Genomic DNA, 24859 nt, shown 5'->3' with positions numbered 1-24859 from the left:
ACGAAAACGTAGGCCTGCCTTGTGAGGCCCAACGAGAGTTTTGGCAATCTGAGTACCGTTACTTCAAGAATACGTAGATCTCAAGTAATGTACTCTCAGTACATCATCACTACTTATAACCAATCCAGTGTCATTTAATGGACGCACAATCGACGGCTCCACTAGCTCTCCCGTTATACGATCACGTTGTGTATATCCCAACCCCAAATCATGCTCAGTTCCTCTCAGGAAGCACACACTTTTGTGTCTGTTATCGTGAAACTGGTATGGCCGTAGCAGCCGCACTCATGCATCACCGATCTTCATTCCCACGTACGTCATGTAGTGCCAACTGTTACAACTGGGAGGTGATAAAGTCGGTAATTTTCTCACTGTACAGCTATTCCCAGCTATACGTTTAACCATACTTGTTGGGTCGTATGGCTTGACTTGGTCCACACATTAAACACAGATGACGCAGTTCGGCATAGAGAATCCCTAGAATGATTATCCCATATTATCCGTGCAAATCTCAACTAGTTTCTCCATTATTAAATAAGTAGCAGTGATTACAAAGTTGAGTAGGAGTAGTGAGTAATGTTTACATAAATCTGTGAAAATGGGTGCGTTTTTGTTTTTTTGGTTACACAAATACGGTTGTTTCACCATCGTGGTATCATAATTTAAACTCCTCATATGGTCCTCCCATTTACCGGCACTCGTTTTTCGAAAAGTTAAGTGATGACCTTATAACGGTATTCAGTTTGTTTCGCAGCCATTTATTGGACTACAGTAATTTTCACGGAGACGACCTTTTCCGTCCACTGTTTTTGACCGATCCCATCAGTTGCCGCATTACATTGGCCTATCGTCAGCACTTGGTAACGCTTCGATCACCCCATTAATATTCCAAAAACAAGTGACTGATTGGCAGGTGAACGATACGTTTTGAATGAGACTACTTTACTAGTTAATTGTAACTTTTCCGCAGTATTACAATTATTTCAAATTTTCGAGTCAATATTTCGTCCTCTTAGTCAGGAATACCTATCCTGGAAAGCTGCAGTACTGTTGGGAAAATATTCGACAAGGTGTGTGAACCTTTCTCCTTATTATCTTATCTATCCAGTCAACACTGGACTATTCTTTTGTGAACCATTTGAGTGAGCGGTGGTTACCGCAATATCCACTCAGTCGAACTTTATAACTATTCTCCCGTAGCCTAACGGTAGACGGTTCCACTTCTTATCCAGAAGACTTCATTTCAAATCCTTTTATGAGTTTGTTTCATGCTCGAGACTGACGATCCACAAGAAAGTAGAAGGGCTGTAAATTGCTCATTGCTTTTTTCACTAGGGATTACATCTGCTCTTAGACCGAATCCCTGGTTGTAAAATATCACTGCTAATTTTCTGTGTAGACGGGCTTTGTGTTAAGCGGTTACAAAGAACCCTGTAGCTCTTTGAAAGATTCCGCATACCAAGTAAGAAGGCAGTATTTACTTAAGATGCACCATGGACACACTCGCCTGGAACCCAGCTGAATCAACTGAAACAACTGAATGTGCTTCACCAGGTCGCCTTATGTTTCAGTCGCCAGGATATTCGAATGAGTGTATTTCGCTAATTTCGTGCAATTTAGTTTCGAGTAGAACATAAAGTTGACGGAAACTCGCGGACTGCGCCTACCTGATGAGACCCAAGAAGGGCGAAACCGGTCGTGGACTGTCGAAGAATTCAGCATTGTTTGTCCTTTCTTCGACGGATCATCTTTACACACGTGTTTTCACATCAGACATTCTTACATATGTTGCTATTCATCTTTTTCGACTGAAACTGTTCGTGATGCGCCCTTGAGTACAAAGCTTTCCTCATTTTATCTAATATTCTTCTGTACACTCTTCCACATCTATCACCTGGATGCACTTTTTATGTTTACGACCATGTTCCTTAAAAATAAACGACAATGTATAAGTACATGGGTAAATGTGATTAGGTGTTTGGTGGATTCATTGAAGAACTTCGTGTTTTTTTTTGTAAGACTAGGCCACCATTCTCTGTGAACCGTGAGCGGTTTCACGAGTCCTCAGGGGAATCGTTTGATGTAGCACAAAGCATCGATTGAGGCAACAGAAGAGTTTAGAAAATAACACCGGGTCTGCGTTTCTGGTTCCGCTTCTCTAAAAATCACTGACTAAATGCACACACAGAGCAGGATCTAAGAGTGGTAAACATTGGATTGATAAGGAAACTGAACACAGGGTTTCTCAAGTTTGGATTTCAGTTGTTGGAGTAATGATTTGAAACCCTTTGAAATACAGGGCACCAGTTGGCTGCCTGCTTAATCCTCCACTGGCAACTGCTGCAGAAGACAAGCGCAGATCGAACAGCTTACCCTTTGGGGAATACACTTAATGTGCACTTCCATTTGGCAGCCTTGCTTGCTCGAAATCCGGTCCATATGTTTTCTTGCGTAAAGTAATTTACACAAGTGGTGAGGTAAAACAACAGTTATCAGAGATGCCGGAGAAAACTGGGACGATGGTGCATCAGCATAGGAGAAGTGACAAGTGAGTTGTCCAACATCCATATTAATTTGGGGTCGTTACTTCGTAGTTGTTTTATACTCTATGGAGCTAACTTTAGTAGCATTAAGGCCTGTTTGCACTTTGAATTTGCCTACATTTAGGGTGGTATTTAGCATTCATATACAAAAACGAAAGGCCTTTCCTCACTGAAATCGCACTAATTCAGCCGTTCCCAAGTTAACCCTCACTCTGACATGTCTGTTAATGTACCTAGTTTACTAAGCAAGCACCATTGGTCATCAATACTTGAACACAAGGGAAGAAAATATTCCCCCGAAGCACAAGTCCGTTTCCCCCGAATTTTATCTACATTTTCAATTTCGATAACAGGGCCAGATACAAAGAACTCTATTCGAAGGCTGGTCGCAAGCTCGACGGTAAACCACGATGTTCTCGATTCAGTTTGAATGCGATAAACATCGGTTAGTCTCCGGGATCGCCACCAAAAAGCATGAATATCATATCTGCGCCCCCAGAAACGTTCAAGCCAACGTAATTTAACCCTAAATTTGTAAAAATAAGCAGTCTAACAGTATCGCCTCATTAGCTACCTCTCGCTTAAATAAGAAAGTGGCAGAGTTTGCAGAAATCTCTACTCATTGACGTGTATCTCATCAGAATAATTTTTCTGCAGCACACCGTGGGTAAGTGGTCATGAATTGGGATGGACTATATAACTTTCTAAGTACAAACTTGGAAGACATGACAATAGAAGTACTTCGTCTGGTTCAAATACGGTGCGGAATTTTTCTAGTTTAACTGCTCGTATGCTGATCTACTTTCCAGTGGTCCACCGGTGTTCGTGGAATACTGAATTCTGGAAAAGGTGCTAGCAAACTGCTCACGCACGTTCCTAATGAAAGAATGTGAACGCGATTTGGTTCCCAAATTAAAAGACATGTGAAGTAAACGGGCATAAGTCAGATGTTGAGAATCACCTGCAGAACTACTGAGCGTGGCCCAACTACTCTTCAGTTAACGCAGATATACTGGTGTCTCCCGCTTTCGGTAGGGTAGCAAGGTGGACTGCTACCAGTCAGTAGTACGAACTTTCTCCTGTGATTGGAATAAACCGAGATTATTGGTAAACAGTTGTGCTAATCACAACACCTTATTTTGATAACGGAAGGTGATATCATGCTATTCTCGTCTGGAGGATGACTTTGTGTATGCTACCAATTTCAACCAAAAAAAATGATTATAGCAAGATCAGTGCTAATGAGCAGAGGATTTTGAGACGACCAAACTTTCTGCCAATTGATGACAGTTAAACTTTTTTTAAAATCATGATCATATTCCTAAAGGAACCAACTGAAAGGAATGATCAAAACCTGTATCGTGTTTTTCGGGAAGGGACCAGTCAATAAAGAAAAATTTTCGAGTCAATAGACTACTTTTTATTCCAAGAATTGTGAATGGAGGGGGACAAACATCCTTTGAATTACCTGGTTCTAATGTTTCCGCAGCATGCAGTTACGGAGTACCAGCCGATGCTCATTCAAAGTTTGCAATTGTGAAACCCCTGGTTGCCATATACGAACGAAAATCGGAGCACACGTGTTCCAAATCCATTCTAGTTCCATATTTTAATTAGCCTGTCATTTATCTCACTGCTGTTCAAACAAACGATGAATTTGTCGTGCACATGCGCTACACTGGAAAAAGCTGTTGTCAATCCTATTGTAAGGTACACTTGATTGTTATGTCTTATTTGTCGTGCTTGTAACTTGGAACCCGGTATGGCTGCATGCAGAGAGAATTAAATTTACGTCAACTGAGCGTTGTCATTTTAGAACACAGAATAAAATATTACATTCAACAAGCTTTCATAGAGTTTTTGCACAGTGGGTATTTTCGTGAGACAAACGAGTGTTTATTGATAATATGTAGTTGCTTCGTTAAATGTTTGGAGAGTAACACTCAAACCGTAACTATGGTGGTTTTCCTTCAAGAAAAAACTTTCAAAAGGGGACCATTTTGATAAGCAGTCCATAATACCGTTCCTAATCACCTGCGGCCTAGTTTGCAGCCCTCCTTCCGGAAGACAGGACGTCAAGAGCCAAAGGTTTGACGTCCATTTTTCGAGGACATCACTGTAGTTAACCACACAGACTAACAGTTAGATGCTGTTGTTGGACACATGCACCAAGTGCGCATAATTTCACTTACACACTTTGATGGGGAAGTTGGATATATGATACTTAGCCTGGTGTCGATAGATCAAAAGTGCACCACTTTGGTTAGCGGCTGCACACCGTCAACCCATAGAGCTGCTACAAACAACCGGGATACTTGTTAATTTTTCTCGAAGATAATTCTTCTGCTGGCGTTCTTGGTCTTTTCTTTAAAATACCTGACTGTCCATGAGGATAGTTGGACGGTTAGGGCGAACAAACAGACTTGAACTTGCGATCTAAATGTCCAAAGCATTAATTAGGATGTAAAACGGATTAGGAACCTACTCACTTCAGAATTTACCAGAGGATTCTTTGGAATTTATACTCTGCTAATACCTGCTTACAATCAAAAGTTGACTGGGACCAAAATGTGATGAATAGGTGCAGAAAGTATTAGCAACGTTTTGGAATGTAGGTAGCTCGGGTGCGCTGTTTGGTTGTTGGTCTGTTCACCGAGCTTGGCAGTTGGATTGCAAACGTTTCATCACCAATCGAGGTGACATCGTCAGTGCAGGGCTGAGTGCACTGACGTTGTCACCTCGATTGGTGATGAAACGCTTGCAATCCAACTACCAAGCTCGGCGAACAGACCAACAAACAGAGGTGCAGAAAGTATATCTGTGTCTACTTGGACGTTAACCGTTGATGTGGAACGTGAACCATAACTCAATTTTCATAAAGGAAACTACTCACAAGGTTGCTGAAAACTCTTCGACCTTGTGAGTAGTTTCCTTTATGAAAATATACTGCGATATCTTGAATATCGTGCCAACTGAATCATGAGGCGGCCGGTGTGCAGCACATTCAGTTGTAGAATATCATAAATGAGGGATTCAGTTGAGTCTCTCGTGAAAACCAAATCGAGTTGCAAACAAGTGTGTTTCTCGATAACTCAATTTTCTTGATGTCGACGGGGCCATAAATCGAGAACTCCATAGAAAGCAGACATATCATTTAAGTCAGTTTGGTAGATCCCTAACATGAAAAGTTAGTGAACGTAAACATCAACCTGATGTCGCTAAATTATGTTCCTCCAACTCTCTACAGGAGGAAGGAAGATCTATGAAACAGTTCTTGAAAAAAAACGCCATCCCGGACAGATCGTGTATTTTTAAAAAAAACAGGAGATGAAGGAACTAGTAGTTGAGGAAGGGTTTTCTACACAGGGAGTTTATTCAGCCGTGCCTCCATCTTAGAAATAATTATCAGAACGTCAAAGAATCGTACAACTATGACTAAGTGTTGTTTGAGTGAGGCCTATAACAGCTGCGAATGCCCGACATCTGCGAAAAGCTGACAGCGGAAAGGCGCACAGACTCAGAGTTAGATACCGGATAGTTCTGAAGCGATCAAGAAAGGCGTGATCCACACTGATGTTTGAGGTTATCAAAACTCTGCTACATAGCATAGACCTCTGAGTTTAAAAGAAACATGTTGGAACTTTGATCATATCCTGGCTTACAAACTACCTTATTTCTCCGACCTGGACTCATCTGTATGGAATCAGTCAGACTCAGTGACCCAGTGACCACTAGGAGACCATTGTTGTATCTATTTGTGACGTACTAGCCAAGATTACCGGTTACGGAACGCAGGAATTGACCGATAGCATCGCTCCTTTAGTGTCGTCGACGAATATCTTCAGTTGCTTGAAATATCTAAGTGAAATACAGAACATCGGACATCACAAAACAACCCAGAAGGCAATATTAGATTTACACATAGCCAGACTCAGATGAACGCTGCGTGATAAAGTCGCATATCAGGTGACATTTGAACTGCAGCTGTAAAGAGTGTAAATTTACGAGCACGATAGTCAACCATGTCATCCCAACGCATAGTTCACTGATCGGTTCTCATCATGGAAGACACCGTTTTAAGGGGTTCAAATGTTTTATCTTCCAGCTTTTTAAACACTGGTGAATAACATGATGGTAGGGAAGTCAGTGGATACAGAAGCTAAGACATGACACAGTCGCACTTGTTGACCTACATTAGCTCAATGAGGCTAAATAAGTCTGGAGCTTCGGTCATGAACTAGGGCCGTTTGTTGACCGGTTATTCCGAGTAGGATTGAAGAATAAAGACTGTTCTTACTGGTTTAAGCGATGGGGTGGGAATCTACTGGACCGAACAACTAGATTGAATGAGTGTCTGGAGGTGTAGGGATCTCGGAATAATTGTGGTAGGCTAGCGCTAAGTCCCTTCTCCGTCATTTTTATTATTTTCTTCACAGTAAGGCAATCCAATAAATTATGGCTGTAGGGCAGCAGAGTATCACTGCACATTCTTGTGCTGTGGATGACGATCATGACGATATCATTGAACCAGACGCGAGCAGCGCTCGTAACCCACCACTGAGCTCAAGACATGCTTCTGTGAATCAAAGTGGCCTGGATGCTTTGAATCTCACCTAACTGGATCGGGACGTAGACTTTTCGCTGTGCAACTTTGGACTCAGTGAGAGCATATTTGGATTTTTAAGCTAGAGTAATTTCAGCTTCTGAAACGACATCCACCTCACTGCTTCCTGCTGCAGAAAGCCCTCCTTAGCCTGTTGATCGAGGTTCCTGTGATGTTCATACAACTTTGACAGTTTCACTACTCCCCTTTTCTTAATTCAAAAATATCAGAATTCCTATGTTCCGTCGAATTTGGTCACTTTTCCTCTTGAACAGGTGTGACGCGATGGGAACCAGCAATAGAAACAACAGAGCACAAAGAGAATTCCCAGCGAATAACGTCTTCTTTTTCCATTGTCGAAGTTGGTTTGGCGTTAACACCATGACTTTCCGACAAACAATTCACGCCATTAGTTTAGACATCAAATATTTCCCTCAACTATTGAAAACAAACTGCGGAATAAGACAAATCCATCGTTTAGTTAGAATACACATCCGTTCCTTCAACGAGAGAATCAGACCCGGATATACGGATAATTGGACATGAGTTACAAATGTAGCCAGAAATCATATTATCTATCCTGATACCTACATGGGTGAGACGGTCTAAGGCATTATGGAGGCAGTATGGTAGAAATAAACAAAAGATTGTTCAGTGTCAGAATTCAGAACATCATCATAAGAAAATCGGCATGTGAAGACCAGGTCTTTGTAGCATTCACTTACAAAATCTCCGTGGTACGAACTCACTTCACACAGAACAAGCTTCTGAAGAAATCCTCTAATATGTTTTCACTGTTCAAAAGCGTGTCGGAACTCGTGATTTCGTTGCTCGTGAAGTCTAACATATGTGGTATCAGTCATGCACTGGTCACAGTATAGAATATTTGAAGCTCATTGGTGTTAAAACTATCTTCTCCCTCCCTCCCTCACATGAGCATTGTTTATCAGGCCGATCTTTCTGAAGGCAATAGATGCAGTATAGTGGTGCGCTGGTTTTATTTCACAGCCTGACACGGTGAACCCAATGACCTGGATTGAACAGTTTTTCACTGGCTCCGGTTTGCAGTACCTTTAGCCAGTCCGAAAAAATAGCCTAGCAGTTCACAACTCATTGTTGCCTATTTGTTTGAGCATTGTTTGGTCCTGCCTCGCATAATTGCGCATCGTTTGGTCGGCTGGCTATTGCATCAACCACACACGGCGAACATCGCAGCAAGTATTAGCAACCCTGCTCACCCAACCTTACCACAATCACAACTTACCCAATGTATTTGAGTTGTTCACCGGGGATTGTACGCATTTGAGAAAACACTTACTCACTGGGCTGACCACCATACGTCAGAAAATCCATATTTATAGGGTTTGTCTTATTCTATTCAACGTTGTTACTATTTTATTAAGTAGCCAGCTTGTCGTTATTGAACATGGTCCCCACACAGTGTTATCATGATTTAGCACATGGTACATTTGGGCTTTCCAACTGCTTCGTCATCGTTTGGCTATTCCATTCAGTTAACAAACTATCCTCGGCATGAAGAACACACTGAATTTCTCCCTATTTTAATCCCATCCAAAACGTATATATTGTTTCCATCTGTCATGCATGTAGGATGACTGGACACTGTGAGTTAACCAACACCTATAGGCTGCGCGTCAACAAGCCTGCGGTTGTTGTTTCTTCTATCTCCGTGATGTGCTTTCGGACGATATTTGCTATTGAGGGAGTGATTTGTCAGTTGTTTTGTGTTGACGAGGTCTTCTGGGACTGTGAATGACTCATTGTGGTCCCTACCCTATTTCCACATGTTCCACTCATTCAGGCTGTCGTGGAGGTAAAAACAGTGGAACTTTTTTCAGGCGATTGGATGACATTTATCAAGTGTCACTCGAACTCCATTGGGTTGGAAGCAGGTGGAAAAAACCACACACACTTTACTCGCTGCGTCTGGGTCGATTAAGTTACTCCTAGTGTCAGATCCCAGCTGATGCCTGTGGATCAAGTTACAAACTAAAACCAAGAAAGCATCACTGTGTGAGCTGGATATGATTATGACTGAATTCGGGCGGATTAACACGCTAATCGACCTAGGTTTGTTGCTAGACGACACGAAAACCATGAATATTCGCCAGCTTGCCTCCATTTTTCATCTTTTTTCCATAATTCTGATTATTTCACTCATGAAGAAGTACGTCCGCGGTGACCGAAATGTCGAGGACTAAACAGAGGTATATTAGTACCACGTTATTCTCTCATTCAACCAAAATACACATCCAGCACATAACGCAACCTTTTTAAATTCAAGTGCACCGAATTCGGTATGGATATTCTCACACATCGAGAACTTCTGGTTCAAGAACCTGGGTTCGAATTCATGCACTAGCAGCTTCGAACGACCATCCAATGCTCGCTTTCAAAATTGCGCACACATGTTTTCTCGTCAGTAAAAGAAGCAAGAGGATACCTGGATGCCTTAGTTAAGCTTCCACAAGAATAAGTGTAGCGGGTGTCCTTTAAGTAGCAAAGGTATTGGTCCTCAGCCTGAAATTAATCCCCTCAAGCTCATGCCGTTTACCTCATACGTGTCCAAGTAAGACCAAGTAAGACCTTCATAAGTTAAAACAGCGATCCTGACAGTTAGTGCAAATTTCCTCCACGAAAACGAGATTGGACGAAAGAAGCCGCCCTGTTTATAGAGAGAGACTTTGTTCAGAAAGACTACCTGGTATCCTGACCATAGGTACAAGATGCCGCGGTTTCCTTATTTATTCGTAGCGTGAGCACTTTTGCGTCAACAATCTAGCTAGCGCCTGAACAGGAACGGTTTTTCCAAGTAATCAAATAACCACATTGTGACTATGTGCTGAGAGAGAATGAGCAGGGATAACAGAATGTGCTTCTGGTAAATATATAAGGTGGAAATCTACCCTCTGGTATTCTGAGTACCATGATACAGACATTGTGCATTTGTTTTCGTTTGTATGATAGCTATTCACTAGATAGGTGCGGTGATGAGGTAGCTGGAAACTCTTCGACAGCTCATAGCTGGTTTTGATCCAGCTCATCAGATGGGCACAGTCCTCGAGTTTCTAATCCAGACTGAACACGGTTGGTACGCTATACGTATTTGCAAACTAATTTGGTATGAACGGTGTTTTATTTGGCTACTGTCCCCACCTCAGTACCTAGTACCGGGAAAAAGACTCGCCGACAAGGAGCACAACAGATTTATTGTGAACATGAGATTGAGTGCGGAAAGTACAATATCCTCGGGTTTTATTTATAGGGACACCATGTGGGTTCGATCCGAGGCTGTCTAATCAGCGTTTAGTGGAGTTTGAGGGTCTCCGTAGGTTTCGGGTATTCTGACCTTCCTGAAAAACAGAGAATCCAAATGATCCCCAGACGCACCCATCGTTTATAATATTCTTCAACTGAATTTGCGGCACAGAGGCTGCCTTATGTTTCAGTTGGCAGGATATTCAGATACTGCAGTATATTTTCTTTGAGGATCACTACTCATAACTATTGGATCGTCCACAAGAGATTCAGCTCAAATTCAATTGATTCTGCCACTCACACCGATTTAGTTTGTGAATAGTCTTACTTCCTCAAAAACTCGTTTTTTACAAAATGAGTAGTGGAATTCATACGGACAAAGCTCTTGACGAACATGTCCGGATGGAGCGGTGAATATTTTAAGTAAAGAACAGCATGCACTAACTCCTCCACCCTTCTGGTATCGAAACCATCGCTGTGGAGAGAACAAAAAAAGCATTCCTCTACAACCTAGTCTCCTCAAAAGTCGTCACTCCCAGCATGATCAAACCCAGTATTCATCCATCAATGAAGGAGAAAGTCACTATGAGGTTGTGCCAAGTGTGCTCGCAGTTTGCCCTCAAACAGAGTACCGTTGCTCCAATCATAAAGAATCTTCTCTTAAGTCCCATGTCATCTCACTTTCTATCAAGAAATCATCCTCAGTTGTCTTCTTGGTTTCCAACCCCTTGGAAATGCGGCCAGATAGCATTTAATATCTTTCACCTTTGCCAGTGCAAACGTCTGCTGCTCGTTGGCCAATCAATGCGCTCCTGTTGCCAAACAGCGGATGCGTATCCGGATTGCTTAAGGCCACGAGGTCAACAGTGTAGAATGATCGGAGATACTATGTGTCTCAGAGTAGACAAGATTGATAAACGTTCGCCAGGGTGTTATTAGAACTGTCATTTGTATCAGACTGCTGGAAAAAGGCCTCCATTATCCTGTCCGTCCGTGCAACAATGCATGGTGCAGTAACAACACAACATTTGTCGCACATCAAGAGGACATTGGATGGTCGTTGCTCAGTCGCTCAGAGGAAGAATACTTTCATAAGATGAGTGAAACTTCCATGTGAAAGTTCGTCACTCAAGGAGTCAGTCAACACGTGGCTAAATGATGTGCATTCCGTGATTGCAGGATGAGCGGCAGTATATCTTGTCTAAATACGTGTTAATCACACAGCTTACCAGTGGCTCGTGGCCAAATGGCTAAGTGCTCAGCTAATGGCCCAGGAAGTCGCGGTTCAAAGCTCTCTCGGGTTTCGTGAGATGGGCACTACGGGGGAAACAGCTGTAAAGTGATTCTCAGCTTTTCAGCATAGACTGGATAAAACCCCTTTGGGACTTTCTCCGATGTTCTCAAACTACCAAAGTTCTTTCTCGGCATTTGATAGCAGTTTTGTAGCCTCGATCTCACGTCTCTGATGAGTTCACTATCGGGCACCCCGGGATCGAAACAAAATGAGATAATTTGGCTGAAGTGACTGTCAATGACATGCGCAATTACGAGTACAAACAACCGTAAAATATTCACTTGCTTATGTAATAAAGGTTTCATCCTTGGCATGCTCAACCGGAGTTTACAATCTCACCTCCTGCGTGAGTGTTGGTTAGCATGCGACTCAAATTCTCGAAGTGAAAACATGCAATCAAATTGCCCAGCTCAGCGAACAAGCAAACGACCATCTACCCTACCTGAGCTACCAACATTTTCCTCCATAGGAAAGTGTGGAGAATTGTCGGGACTTCTGAGTCTTCAAGCTGTCTTTTTTTCCTCATCAGGCCAAAATAGTTGGTCGATACAATGTGTTACGCCTTCACCAAAAGAACCGTCATAATCTTGGGCATTTCCAGTTTGACGAAAGTGGGCTCTGTAATGGCTTTCTTCAAGTATGGTGTGTTTCCGAAATCTTGGAGTAGAAGGCATTCACTGAGAATTTCATTGTTTAATTCGTCACACCAGATAATGCAACCCATGCGATGCATTAGGTTTTTCTATACGCTACAGCTCCATCTCGGTTCCAGATCCACTGTTCCCTGTTCGCATATCTATTAGATGGTACCTTGTAAAACAACTATTTTGTCAAGATCAAGTTCTACATTCAGGCACGATCAACAAATCATTACATGTAGAACGGGATGACCTTGGCCAGGTGGCTCGTGATAGTGGATAACGGACTGAAATCTCTTCCTGACTGTCCACATTGAGTTCTGCGCAAGACCAACGACCTCACAGGAACACTCACTTATAACGGTGACAGATTTTAGCAACGGGCAACGGACAAACCTGGAGCCCATGAGTGAGAAATACAACCACGCAAATGTTCGTCGCACTCACTACCAAATAAGGTCATGTTGAATAGAATGTAAATAAACAAACAATTGTAGATATATAAAAAAAACACGGTAAATCTTTTTAGCCAGTAATAGCCTGAGATAATGTGATTTGACTAAATCAGTTCCTATAAAGAATCACCAGACAGCTCTTTAGCATAGTAATTCATATTATAATCGTATGAAGTTCAAGCAAAGTTTAAGGAAGCCAAAATCCTCTTTAACTAGACCGGGATACATGAAAAGATATACGCAGAAAATGATAGAGAACGCAGAACAGTATATAAAAATTACAAATAGACTTGTGGGAGCAAGTAAACTGAAGCAACCTTTCATTAGAAAATCAGAAAAAACAGGAAAAACAGTCCCAGTGTGAGCAGTCCAAATTAAAAAGTGGATGAATTTATTCTTAGATATTTGGAATAATTGCTGCCAAGCGAGGGGCATTCAAATTGGAAACCTGACCTTTTCGGTGCTCTTCTTCCAACAACCAGAGCTGCTTAAGCTCAACATGCCCATTACTAATTCAGGCTCACCAGTTCGGGCAATAAAGTGGAGTTCAATGCCTCTGTTTGCTGTCGTATTTATACATGCAACCAATCCACGATAATTTATTTTGAACACTCTTTACCATCCAGTATCTTTTAGGGTACATGTGGACAGCGAGATTTCTTGTGTAAAAAGCTTATTTGACTACAGTAGTGAAAGCAGAATGGGAAGATAGACCAAGTGGTAGATATGCATCAGATTGAGGGAAAATGGCCATCATTGCAGTTTTCATATGGTGGAGCGGTACAACGTTGAAAGACGGCTGTGTGCGTGGAGATGATAAAAGAACGACAGTATGCAAAGGCATGTACTACTAGTGAAGGGAAGAAGAACTTCGCCTCAGTGTTTATCAGAGAAACATCAACTGAACAGTTACAGACCAATAAGCAGGAGAGCAAAACTCTCAAATGCACCTTGTTTACAAAACTGAATATTTATCTTCTGCTTGAACGCGTCTCCGTAAACTTTCCTGTATATTCATTGACTGTTTACCCAAATGCAAGCAAATGCTACAAAGCGACTCCACAAATTCCGTAAAAGACATCATTCAAGAGACTCGAAGCGGATTCACGAAGAAACACATACCTCATCAGTAGTATCCACCGTCACACTAGGAGGGCGATAGCAATGGAGCGGTCGGTGGTTTCAAGAGATTCATACGGATTTTGAGATAACCAAATCAGGAATGTTGATACGCATAAGATCAAGCTGGATCACACTCTTCTTTGGTCAACATAAATCAGGAATCATCATAAACCAAGAATCGGATGAATACATAGTTAGAATCTTACCCTATTTTCTTCACCTATTAGGATAGAAAGATTATCAATGATTGTAGACACAAAAGTGAAAAGAAACTGATTCCGTGCTTTAGTCCATTTTTCACTGGAACCTGGAGACAATTTGAAAAACAAAATTTTGCGAGAGTGAGATGAAAATCTGGGATTAGAGGAAACAGATAGGGGGGTCAGCATCATCAGTGAAACGTTTCTAACCGATTTGAGTAGGTGGGATTTAGGCCTATCGTGGTGGAAAAACCAACAAAGAACTGGCCAGGGGCATCCAAATTGGAACAGTGCTGGAGATTTTCTAGTATGCAACGTTCCCGTTGTTGATGCCTCTATTCCTGCAGTGTTTTATGATACATACATACATACATACATATGGCCCACATACACCTTGTATGTGTGAAGTTGAACGGGAGGTTGAACTGCTCTGACAAGAACACAAGACTGGACAACACAACGGTATGTGAATCCCAAACCGACTTAGTATGGCCAGTACATAGTTTCACAGCACTGTCCACCTCAAATTCAAGCGAAATCCCTTTCACTGAAGAAGCAGAAATTTGCACAGAAAATAGCTGAACTGAGGCGGCTAACCTCTTAGATAGTGTGTATTGTCAAAATGTCCCATAAAAAATTGTGGTGGAACATTTCTAGCCAAAATCTCCTAGAGCACACTAAAAGGAAGACGAAAATTGGCCTCCTTCCGAAAATGATGTGTCCCATTTTATTCCGTTTCCTTGATGCGATTGGCGTCTGAGACGCATTTCGGGCGAAGTCATATAGTACAGGTACCAAAGTTTCCAGCATATAGACCTCTCCATACTGCTGAACTAATCTGGCATTCACATTTTCGAGCTCAAGCTCTCTGCACGGAAACTTTCTGCTCAGATATTGTATTTAGTGTGGTTCTACCTGATGTGTAAAGCTCGTACCTGTACCAATTATTGTGATGCAACGTGGGTATATGGTGCCTGTCAGACTTCAATGATATGCGGCCTCAATGAAGTTCTCATCCAAACTCGAGATAACCGGAAATTCCGTGGTTCGAAACCCAAACTATGGATCTTGACTGCTGCTGTCTAGACTTAGGCGGCCTAGTGGTATCTGCGCCCTCGTACTTCGTTCGGGTGGCACGGCAGCTAGACACCGAAAAGTTATTACAACTGAACGATTATTACTACTATTATTGTTATCGTCTCCAATGAATGCGAGCCATTGTTAGCACTTTCACGTGGGAAGTTAAAACGAAAAGACCACACTTTACCATGTCGTTCCACCTTAGCTAATCTGTGCAGACGGCTAGCTCGAGTAAATCTAATCAACTCACACGCTGGCTGAAATGGCATTTGGTCTCGTCTTCCACTATTCGTCACTCAACATGGCACCTGTGTGAAAGTAATTTTTAGCCAGTATGTGCCGTGCCTCGCCATCGTTTCGTTTGCATACCATTTTTAATGGACTGACAAGCCAGACGAAAGTCTACGCACATGCGTTTGTTGTTCCGACTATCTCGACACATCACGTGACTTGGCTTGTTGTCAGGACACACACGTACACACACACACACACACAATGACAGGTATGAATCTTGACCACCTAGTTTACGACTTGGTCCACCACCAAAGTCGTGTCAGTAGTCCGGACAGTTGGGCTACCCTGATTCGTCCGGGGATGTCCACTGGGAAAGGTTGCTACAGTGTCAAGTCTGGGTGACTTAGGCCTTTACTACAGGCACCTAGACAGCACATCAAGGTTAGCGGTGCGATAAACCGTGACCCTTAGAACGTATCCTATGGTTGGCCTGGAGGATTCCGTATGGCGTAGCCTTGTTTTTTGGACTTAGTTGTGGTCCTAAAACTATCTACACACTATGCACACTGAAGCCTAAAGCCTTTTTAAGAAGTAATGGAAAGGTCGCATTCAATTTTCCCGTTTGTGGAAGATAGCTAGCCACACACTGAATGCAGCTGATCCTGAGGTTATCGCCTCGGCAACTGACAGACTTTCGCATAGCATACTTTGGGATAAGAACTACCAAATGGCCCTCCTGTTAGGTTCTGTTCGGTCGACTCTCGAGAGTTGTATTATCTCGCTTTAGGTGTTTGGACACAATGCAATAGGGTTCATTAACCAAATTCAACTCCTCATAAAGCCCATTTTACCATCAGTGTCAGCTGATTCGTACCATAGCACAGAGGAAGTTCACCAAGGTGAATGAATCACATCCTTTTGAATTTCAAAGGAGTGGACCTACTCAAGACACACAAGTAACAGAAATGGTTTAGAAGTAGCTATTACAAACTCTTACAACATACACCCATGCGCAAATTAAGCCGATTTTAAGGGAGTCTCAGCTGTCCCAGCCGATATTTTTCAATTGAATATACTGCACAAAAACGTTTTATGTTTGGTATGATGTACGTTTTAACTTTTTAACAAAACATAAGGTTGACAGCAAATCGGTGAACGTACCTACCTTATGTGTCCCAGGAAGGGCAAGACCGGTCGTGGGCTTTCGAAGAGCCTTCAGCAACCTTAGAAGTAGCGTTTTCCGAGAAAAAACTGTTACCGTATTATTTTCTCTCTCTCTCTCTCTCTCACACACACACACACACACTCTAATATCGATTCTCATGCAGTTATGTACGTAAAGTACCCAGATGCCTACGGCACCATGTATCATTTGACCTGCCCATTGTACAAAGAACTGTCTCCTGGCGCTTCCAAATGAATCAGTTTAACATCCATTCAGTACTACCTTTACTTCCATCATTTCTGCAAACGATAATTGATACAGGCTTTGCAGATTTATAGGCTGAACTCAGTTCGTACATCCAGCTAAGCTGTCCTGACAGGAAAACTCGTTTTCAAGAAGTAAATGATAAGTAATTTCATCCAGCCTGCTGAAGAGCCTCTTATAAGTAGGATGACTGGTTCGTCATTTCAAAAGTTACGAAATACGTAAAGTGTACTTCTCACCGGTACTTCGCTAAAGATTTTCAGGGGCAATCACGAAACTGAAAAACCTCCGTAAACAACCAGTGAGATCTTAAACGATTCAGAACCTCTCAGAAGTCAGATGGGGCCCGAAGCAGGTAGCAGTTAAGTCTTTGGCTTGATAGAGCGGCCCCCTATCATCTGGGTTCAGATGTCAAGTCATCATATTTCCGCTTGGGTTCATTAACACATCTTGTCGGGGCTTCTGAGAGCAAAGCGAAGGTATACAGCACAGGTCGATCCGATTCATCATGTCTCTTAACCCTTACGAAGCTTAGGACACGCGCACCGAAGATGTTTCGACACCTGAGAGACTAACGCCTTCGAATGGTGGCACCAGGGTTGAGGTCTAGTGAATAATCATTCACAAGATCGATCGACACAGGTTTGGTTAGCATATGACCTTGAAGCATTTTTCAGGCATACAATGATCTTTCTTCACAAATTTACTTCCACTTTCTTAAAAGAGGCATATTCTGTCATAGCTTATTTGCCTCGTGTACTTGGCTCTGGTAAAGACGTGCGAACATAGAAAAATACTGGTCAGTTGCACCTATTCGAATATCATAAACTAATGACTCAGTCTCGCCTATTTTCCAATTGATTCCAACTATTCACGTGGGACAGGGTCATATTAATCACGCGCATGGTCCGGAAGGCCATCAACGCACTTTAAGACAGGCAGGCACCGCACAGCAAATACTGCTTACGCGGTTGCTGAATAGAGGCCCGTCATGATATGAACTGCGATTGTATTGTGCATGAACACAAGCCTCAAGAGCTAAATGGATGAGAATTTTATCACGAAGCGAAAAGTTTACTTAAGGTTTTTTTGGGATTAAGCTGTGAGTATCAAGCAGAATTACCTGCGGATTCCATCTAAAAATCACCCTACGATTATAAGACAATGTGGCCATATACCAGATTATTTCATAGTAAGAGAACTCACTCGACTGGGAATACTTTGATCTGCAAAATGAAATGATTCGCCTTTAAGGTTGCCTTTGGCACACAGGGCTACAGATAAACTGTGCACCCTTATGCATACGATTTCGTGACTTTCCAGCAATCGGTTTATTCCAGTTGTTTGCTGGTTAGACTGGTTAGTAAGTACGTTTTTCCAAAACGTGCACTTAATTATTGCCAAGCCATTGAGGCAGGGTACCTGCCGTGAGTTCTATTTCCTTACCTCATCCAGAATAGCGACTCCTCATCACTTTTCTTATTTCTAGATATTTGTAATTTTATTTTCGTTGGGAAGTTAACCCAGAAAACCCAGACTTCAAAGTAATTACCAGTTTGTTATCCGAATATTCTGGATGAACACTGATCAAATGACTCGTACACGTAGCTGAGTGTCTTGTGCTATGCTGCAAGCAAATGGTCAGGGAAAGCAATGCGAATGTGCGTGGATTTACGGTCTCGTAAATGTTCGCAAATTATATATTCAACCTGAATGAAAGAGAAAGGTTTGGCAAAGCGCTTTTCTCAAATCATCGAAAAGACTGAGCTGTGGGTTCGATAAAAAAACTATCCAGAGTGACTTTCATCTACCAACAGTTTTGCCCACTATGCTACTGCCACAGCTTCGGAGTTCACACCAACGGAAATGTCTTGCTTCACCTCAGGCTGAGGCATCTTAATTGTTGCCGTTTGTTACGGTTCACTACTGTCTACTGGGTTATGAGCTTTGACGCGAGACGAGTGTGAACGCATGCGTTCGGGTATTGATATATGGGAAGCCAGCAGGTTGTTGATGTCCGAAAAACACATACAAAGTGGTGGTAACGGCAAACCCCACCGAGGTATGTCCCAGCCTACACATACATAAGAAAGAAACCACGGAGTTGTGCATTGTGAGCATGTCTCAATGGACAAGAGAACACTCGTTTTCAATGCGGTCAGGTTGAACATGAAATTGATAGTCACTGCTGCTGACAAGTGGATTGGTAAGCTGCTCACTTGAGGTGCACGCGGAAAGGAAGACCAAACGGAACACGCGGTGTGTCTCGGTTTATGAAAAGGGGTCGTTAGACGGACATCCGATTTTGTTATCGTTAAACCAGCTGTCACACGTTTCAGAAAAGATAGCCAAACTAATTCAGCGTCAACCGTGTAGAAGAATGCAATCGATAGCTCGGAATGTGAATGCATACCCAGGCGGCCTTTGAAAGCGGGTGGGAGACGGAGCGAACGGAGATGATGACTAACAAACATCACAATGCGAACCAGACAAGGGTGCGTGCGGTGAGCCAATCCACTAAGCGTGTAAGTCTGACATTTACCTACCCTCTAATTGCGTGTGTGGCTTCGATTTTCTATCGCTTTTAGTCGACAGGACGATTAAAGCGAGGGGTGGAATCAAGCGCTTCATTAACATATATGTTAATGACCCCCGGTATACAACATTTACTTGAAAATGAAAATATCAGTTGGCCTGTCATTCCGCTGCGTCACACCACTGGCCGCACCAGCCCCAGCAGTCGGTCGTCTCCGTTTCCGCAGCAGTTTGGCTCCATTGCATTTCCCCAGTTCCGCTCCTAACATTTTCGCGACCGAGCTAGCGCTGATACCATAAGGATGTCGAGCCACCGGTCCTCCAACGGACCACCTCAGGCCAGACCTCTTGTTGCTCTACTTGACGGACGGGACTGTACAGTTGAAATGCCACTGCTGAAGGATGTCGCTACAGTAGCCTTCTGTGATGCGTCCTCAACCGCTGAGATCCATGGCAAAGTATTAGAGGAAGCTGTCGGCGCTTTGATGTGGCATACTATATCGTTGACACGTGAGGATCTGCAAAAATTCAAGTCCCTGAAGGTTATCGTGCGCATCGGAAGGTAAGTAGGGTTTATCTGGATATCTGCAGGAGTTTGTAAGTCTGTTGCATCCTTATATGTACATGATTTAATATGACCCATTTTTTTTATTGTCAGTGGATATGATAACATTGATATCAAAGCGGCTGGTGAACTGGGAGTCGCCGTTTGCAATGTCCCCGGATTCGGTGTTGAGGAGTCCGCGGACACGACTCTTTGCCATATCCTCACGCTTTACCGCCGGACCTATTGGCTAATTAACAGCCTGCAGAACGGTAAGCGCATCAATGGACCTGAACAACTGAAAGAACTCGCTAGTGGATCAGCGCGTATTCGGCGTGATACGCTGGGCATCGTTGGACTTGGTGAGTTGCACAACTGATTCACTCTGATCCAAGCACTGTTTCAGTTGAAACTACTCCTTTTTTCATGACTTATTTCGTGGACCGGCATAACTTGAGGCTATTAGACGAAAAGCTACAGCGACTCCCATAGGGGCCTCTATGATTCAAGCCTGTCTGTCTCCTTGGTTTGCTGATCCGCGCGAGTATAGAGCTGATAGTTACTTTCACGTTTGCTGAAGATGACTGTGTGCCTTTCTCTGTTCCGTCCGAGCTTGATCGTTACAAAATGTCCTTCGATATTTGCATGTAAATTTATGGAAAACTGAGTGATTGGCGGGAATAGTGTCCACATCGGTTCACTGGTCTACCAGAAACCTTATCTATCCACTAGTCCCAGCGTTTTCTTTACAATTTCAACTGTTGATCTGTGGTCTTAGACTTTCGAGGCATCCTCCCAGTGAACCCCCTTGCGGCATCGTTTTTTTGAATATGTTTACGTTACCAAGAATAGTTTCCTATTTTTTGTATTATCTATGTTATTCTGTCGATCCCAAACGACCTGTCAGTACTTTCTGATCAGCTGTTTCCGGTTTTCCATGAGTGCCATTCTTCTACTTATTAGGTCCATTTAGCGTCTGTCGGATCATCATCATTAGCAGAGTTGACGTGAGCATGTAGCGAGGGTCGTGTGGTAGGCACAACACAGGTAGTGCGTTGAGCCGATGAGCGTGTGCAGAAGAAACTAGTTTGACCCAGACCTCCGGCCGTAAAATGTGCAACGTGTGAGCTCCAACTTGTCGATTGGCCAGGTTCTGGTGTGGGTGTGGTCAGAACGCAGCGGAATCATCGTGGCATTGGTTCTCCGAAGGCAGAGGGCTTCGTGACAATTTTCGTCAGTAGACTAGGGCGGAAAAGCTCGTGAATCGCACCCCAGTAAGCAAGGCAACGCGAATAACCAATACTCACAAGTGTCATTTGTGTAATGCTTTGCAGACATAACTCAGTGCGCACACACCATCCGTTAGTTCAGCTGTTTTGTGCAGTCTGTCATTCAGCCTCAACAGCAACACTGACGTTGGAAACCGGTACTCCTAGACGTGTTGCTTAAGTCAAGTGCAACAGCGGTTGAATTCTGCACCCCGTGGACAAGCGTACAAATGTACGAAAATTTCAAGTGAATGGCACTTACGGAACAGAAAGTAAGATCCTTGTGTGTGGCCCTTTACCAAGTGATTAGGGCTACCCAAAATGCTTGGTCTTGTATTGTCATTTACAGCGCCTTAATGTTACACAGGTACATGTGATCAAACATGCTCAGGTCCAACACAAGTGTACAAATGCTGACCATCCACTCATCCATAGTGCACTTAAAATCTGTTGCATTTTGGGAGCACTATATTCGAACCTCCCCACGACCTTACAATAATTTCATCACACCTAGTGGTGTATGGCTGCACTGCCCTGTCTTCTTTGTTTATCGTTTTCGTCACCGAGACTGAGTTCGAGTTAGCTCACTGGTTAGGTCCGTAGTTCGAATCCAACCTCAATATCTCGACTGCTCCTAGGCTTCCTTTTGGTATCTCTTTGAGTAGTCTGGCAACCGGGCACCGAAAGTTTGTTGGAACTGAACGATTTCTGTTGCTTTTCCTGGCTAAGATTCGCCGAAAGGCGATTCCATGTGTAGAAGTCCTATTGTCAATCTCTTACACTCATGCCGCCGTCGAGGGTAGAGTTTAGAAAAAATCATTCAGCTGTGGAACCCTTTCGATGCCAAGCTACCATGCCATCAGAAGGGTTGGGATACTGCCAGGTTGCCGAAGCCCAGGCAGGGGAAGTCGAGAAGCAGAGGTTGGGTTCGAACCACGGACCTACCGGTCAGTAGATTCGCGCTCAAACTACGGAGCCATCTCACCCCTCGGGTAGAGTTTACATCACTGTACGATCGACATTGCGTCTCATGAAGCCCTGTACTGGGGCGCAGATGCTTCGGGCTCTAACCTCTCGCTCTGAACGAGACTGTCAAAATGAACAAAAGATATGGTTCATTGTGCTTTCGGCAGGGGAAAACGCTGTCTCAGAAGTAGTGAGGAAAGTCGGACATCGCGTTGGACCGAACGTAGTTCAACCGGCACAAGTGAAAATGACTGAGGGCAGTGTAGTATATACATAGTCTGATCAGTGACAGACACTTCCAGGTGGACATGTAATTTGGCGCCGTTTGGCTTGGTCTTGTTGGACTTTCACCTTCTCACATCCCTCCTTTTTGGAAAAAATTAACACCTTCGCTGAGAACACGTCTGAAATAATGTCTGGTGTACAATAGTTGACACGACCCTCAGCAACCTAGTCTGACTCCCCTGCCACGCATCTGGAGCCTACAACTGACGGAGAACCGTGGACGGTGAACGTGGAATCCTCTGAGGCCTCGGAGGCTCATGAGTGCACGTGTTCTCTCAAGTGCCGCCAAGTTTCTGGTCCAGATGATCTCCCACAACATTGTTCAAAGACTCACTCAACACTTGTCCGATTTGCTTTCTCGCATTTAGTAAAAGGAGACTCTCAGACAGCTAGGTATAATGGTTGATAGTGATCATTTATAAAACGGGGCTCGTGATGAGTGTGGTAACCACAGGAAGATCAGTTTGCCCCCCGTCTTAACAAGACTGTTGACGTAACTTGTGCTTCATCACTTTATAAATATAAAATAAAATCGTTCAGCTGTAGCGCCCTTTCGGTGCCTAGCTGCCATGCCACCCGAAGGAAACACGAGGGCTGGGATACTGTCAGGTTGCCCAAGCCTAGACAGGGGAAGTCGAGTGGCGGAGGGCGGGTTCGAACCACGAACCTTCCGGTCAGTAAATTCGCGCTCTAACCACTTGAGCCATCTCGCCCCTCATCATCATCACTTTATGGTGGCTCGTGGGACACTAACTGGATAGCGGCAGCCTGGTAGGTATTGCGTTGAACAAATCTTCACATTCATCAGGTGCTAGAACAAGCCATACGTACAGACGACCGACAATTTTGACATTTCTGGATCAAAGCCATCACGTACTTCGCACTTTGCACCCATGTAGTGTAGGGTCATGCTCGTGGACGTGCAGTCACTGGACACACCACTCGCAATATAGGGAGAGTCACTCGAAGTTGTGGAGCATTTTACGTATATTCTATCATAGTGGGACAGATGGCGTGGCTACACCGGTTTACAAGGCCCGGGTCGCGTTTGCTAATTCGAGATACCTACGACGTCAAAGTGGTATATCCCTGAATATTAAGGGACGTGCTGGCTGTTTTGTTGTATGGCGAGATAGTCTCTTCGAGCAGCGGAACTGAGACCTTTTTAGGTTGTCTCAACCGTAACTCGTGTGGGTTGGTGTTGAGGCGGTTAGAAAACGATTTGTCGGTTGTGCAACGGGGATTTCCATTAAAGAATGTGTCCATCACTAGAAGCTGCGTTGGTTGGGCCATGTATTGCGCATGGCGAAACAGTGTCTGCCGAGGGGAGTGCTGTTATCCGTGCGGAAGCAGATGTGACCATCCCTTCACCTGGTAGAGTGGTGTGTAAGGGATTACAAGAAGTGTGGGTACTGTCGGCGTGACTCGCCTTCCAGATTGCGGTCCGCGTGGTCCACACTGCATCTGTTTGGAGACGCTACAAGATATAGCTGCTAATCATGGTCATTGGACTTGTGGTTGTTGGTTTCTATTCGGACTGCCTAAATGTGTGTCTGGAGGTGCAGGGATCTGCGAGTTTTTCTGGTGCACTAAGCATGTGAATGAAGAAGGGAGATGTCAGCAGTAGCCTGTTCTCACTTACCCGCCCTGTGTATGCAGCAAATAAGGCGACCCGGCTGACGGCACCACGCAGTGGCCTTTGTGGCATGAGCTTCTTTGTATATGTGCAATGCCGTGTTGTCCTTGGGCTGGGATACTGCAAGGGTGCCCACACCTAGACAGGAAGACCAATAGGATAATCAACCAAAGCCTTTGGCTCAAAAGCCTCACCGCAAGGCAGCGGTGTCTGATTGGGAATGCAAGTACATTACCATTTTTACGGAACACGTCGCACATGTTCCAACCACCAAAGTGATGGACCGGAAGATTGCGTTCGCCAGACCTGGGGGTGAGATGGCTCAATGGTTGCAGCGAGTATTACTGAGTATTACTGTTTCGCATCCGATCTCTGCATCCCGTCTTCTTTCTAAGCTTGGGCAACTTAGCAGTATCCGAACCTTTTCTGCTTCGGGTGGCATGGCAGTTGGGCACCGATAGGGTGTTACAGCTGAAGTTTTTCCTAATTATTGACCAATCCAGGTCCTGAGTTACTAGCATCGGGCGTGGTCCCGCAAATAAAACGTGCTATGCATTGCCTAGTGAGTCAGGTATGTGAAATGAAGACTACGATCCATGTACCATAATAAACTTCTGCACTATCTCATTGCATTGTGGGTCAAAGGCCCAAGGCAAGGTACCTCGAACAAGCATTCTGGTCAAACGGGATGTGTAATATCATCATCATCATCATCATCAACATCATCATCATCATCATCATCATCATC

General features: G+C 43.7%; 3 protein-coding genes across 3 annotated transcripts in view; 2 read left to right on the top strand and 1 right to left on the bottom strand.

Moving 5' to 3' along the window:
• T265_06727 (hypothetical protein) overlaps positions 1-18425 on the top strand; it is a gene marked incomplete at both ends in the record, with an annotated part of 31442 nt that extends 13017 nt beyond the window's left edge. Inside the window, 2 exons of the mRNA XM_009172064.1 lie at positions 2897-2988; positions 18367-18425. Coding sequence (XP_009170328.1) covers positions 2897-2988; positions 18367-18425 — 151 coding nt within the window. The remainder of the gene's footprint in view (positions 1-2896; positions 2989-18366) is intronic.
• Positions 1860-5515, bottom strand: T265_14109 (hypothetical protein; the record flags this gene model as incomplete). The annotated part of the gene is made up of 4 exons (XM_009172079.1): positions 1860-1927; positions 5088-5172; positions 5197-5312; positions 5437-5515. Coding segments are annotated over 4 exons (345 nt in total), but the record flags the coding sequence as incomplete, so codon positions are not given.
• Positions 18426-19408: 983 nt separating the features above from the next.
• T265_06726 (hypothetical protein) overlaps positions 19409-24859 on the top strand; it is a gene marked incomplete at both ends in the record, with an annotated part of 24715 nt that continues 19264 nt past the window's right edge. Inside the window, 2 exons of the mRNA XM_009172063.1 lie at positions 19409-19974; positions 20071-20318. Of these exons, the coding sequence (XP_009170327.1) occupies positions 19715-19974; positions 20071-20318 (508 nt within the window). The remainder of the gene's footprint in view (positions 19975-20070; positions 20319-24859) is intronic.

The sequence above is a fragment of the Opisthorchis viverrini genome (assembly GCF_000715545.1).
Source record: "Opisthorchis viverrini unplaced genomic scaffold opera_v5_144, whole genome shotgun sequence".
In the NCBI taxonomy this organism is placed as follows: Eukaryota; Metazoa; Platyhelminthes; class Trematoda; order Opisthorchiida; family Opisthorchiidae; genus Opisthorchis; species Opisthorchis viverrini.
Note: the sequence above shows the minus strand (reverse complement) of the source record. Positions and strands in the feature narration are given on the sequence as shown.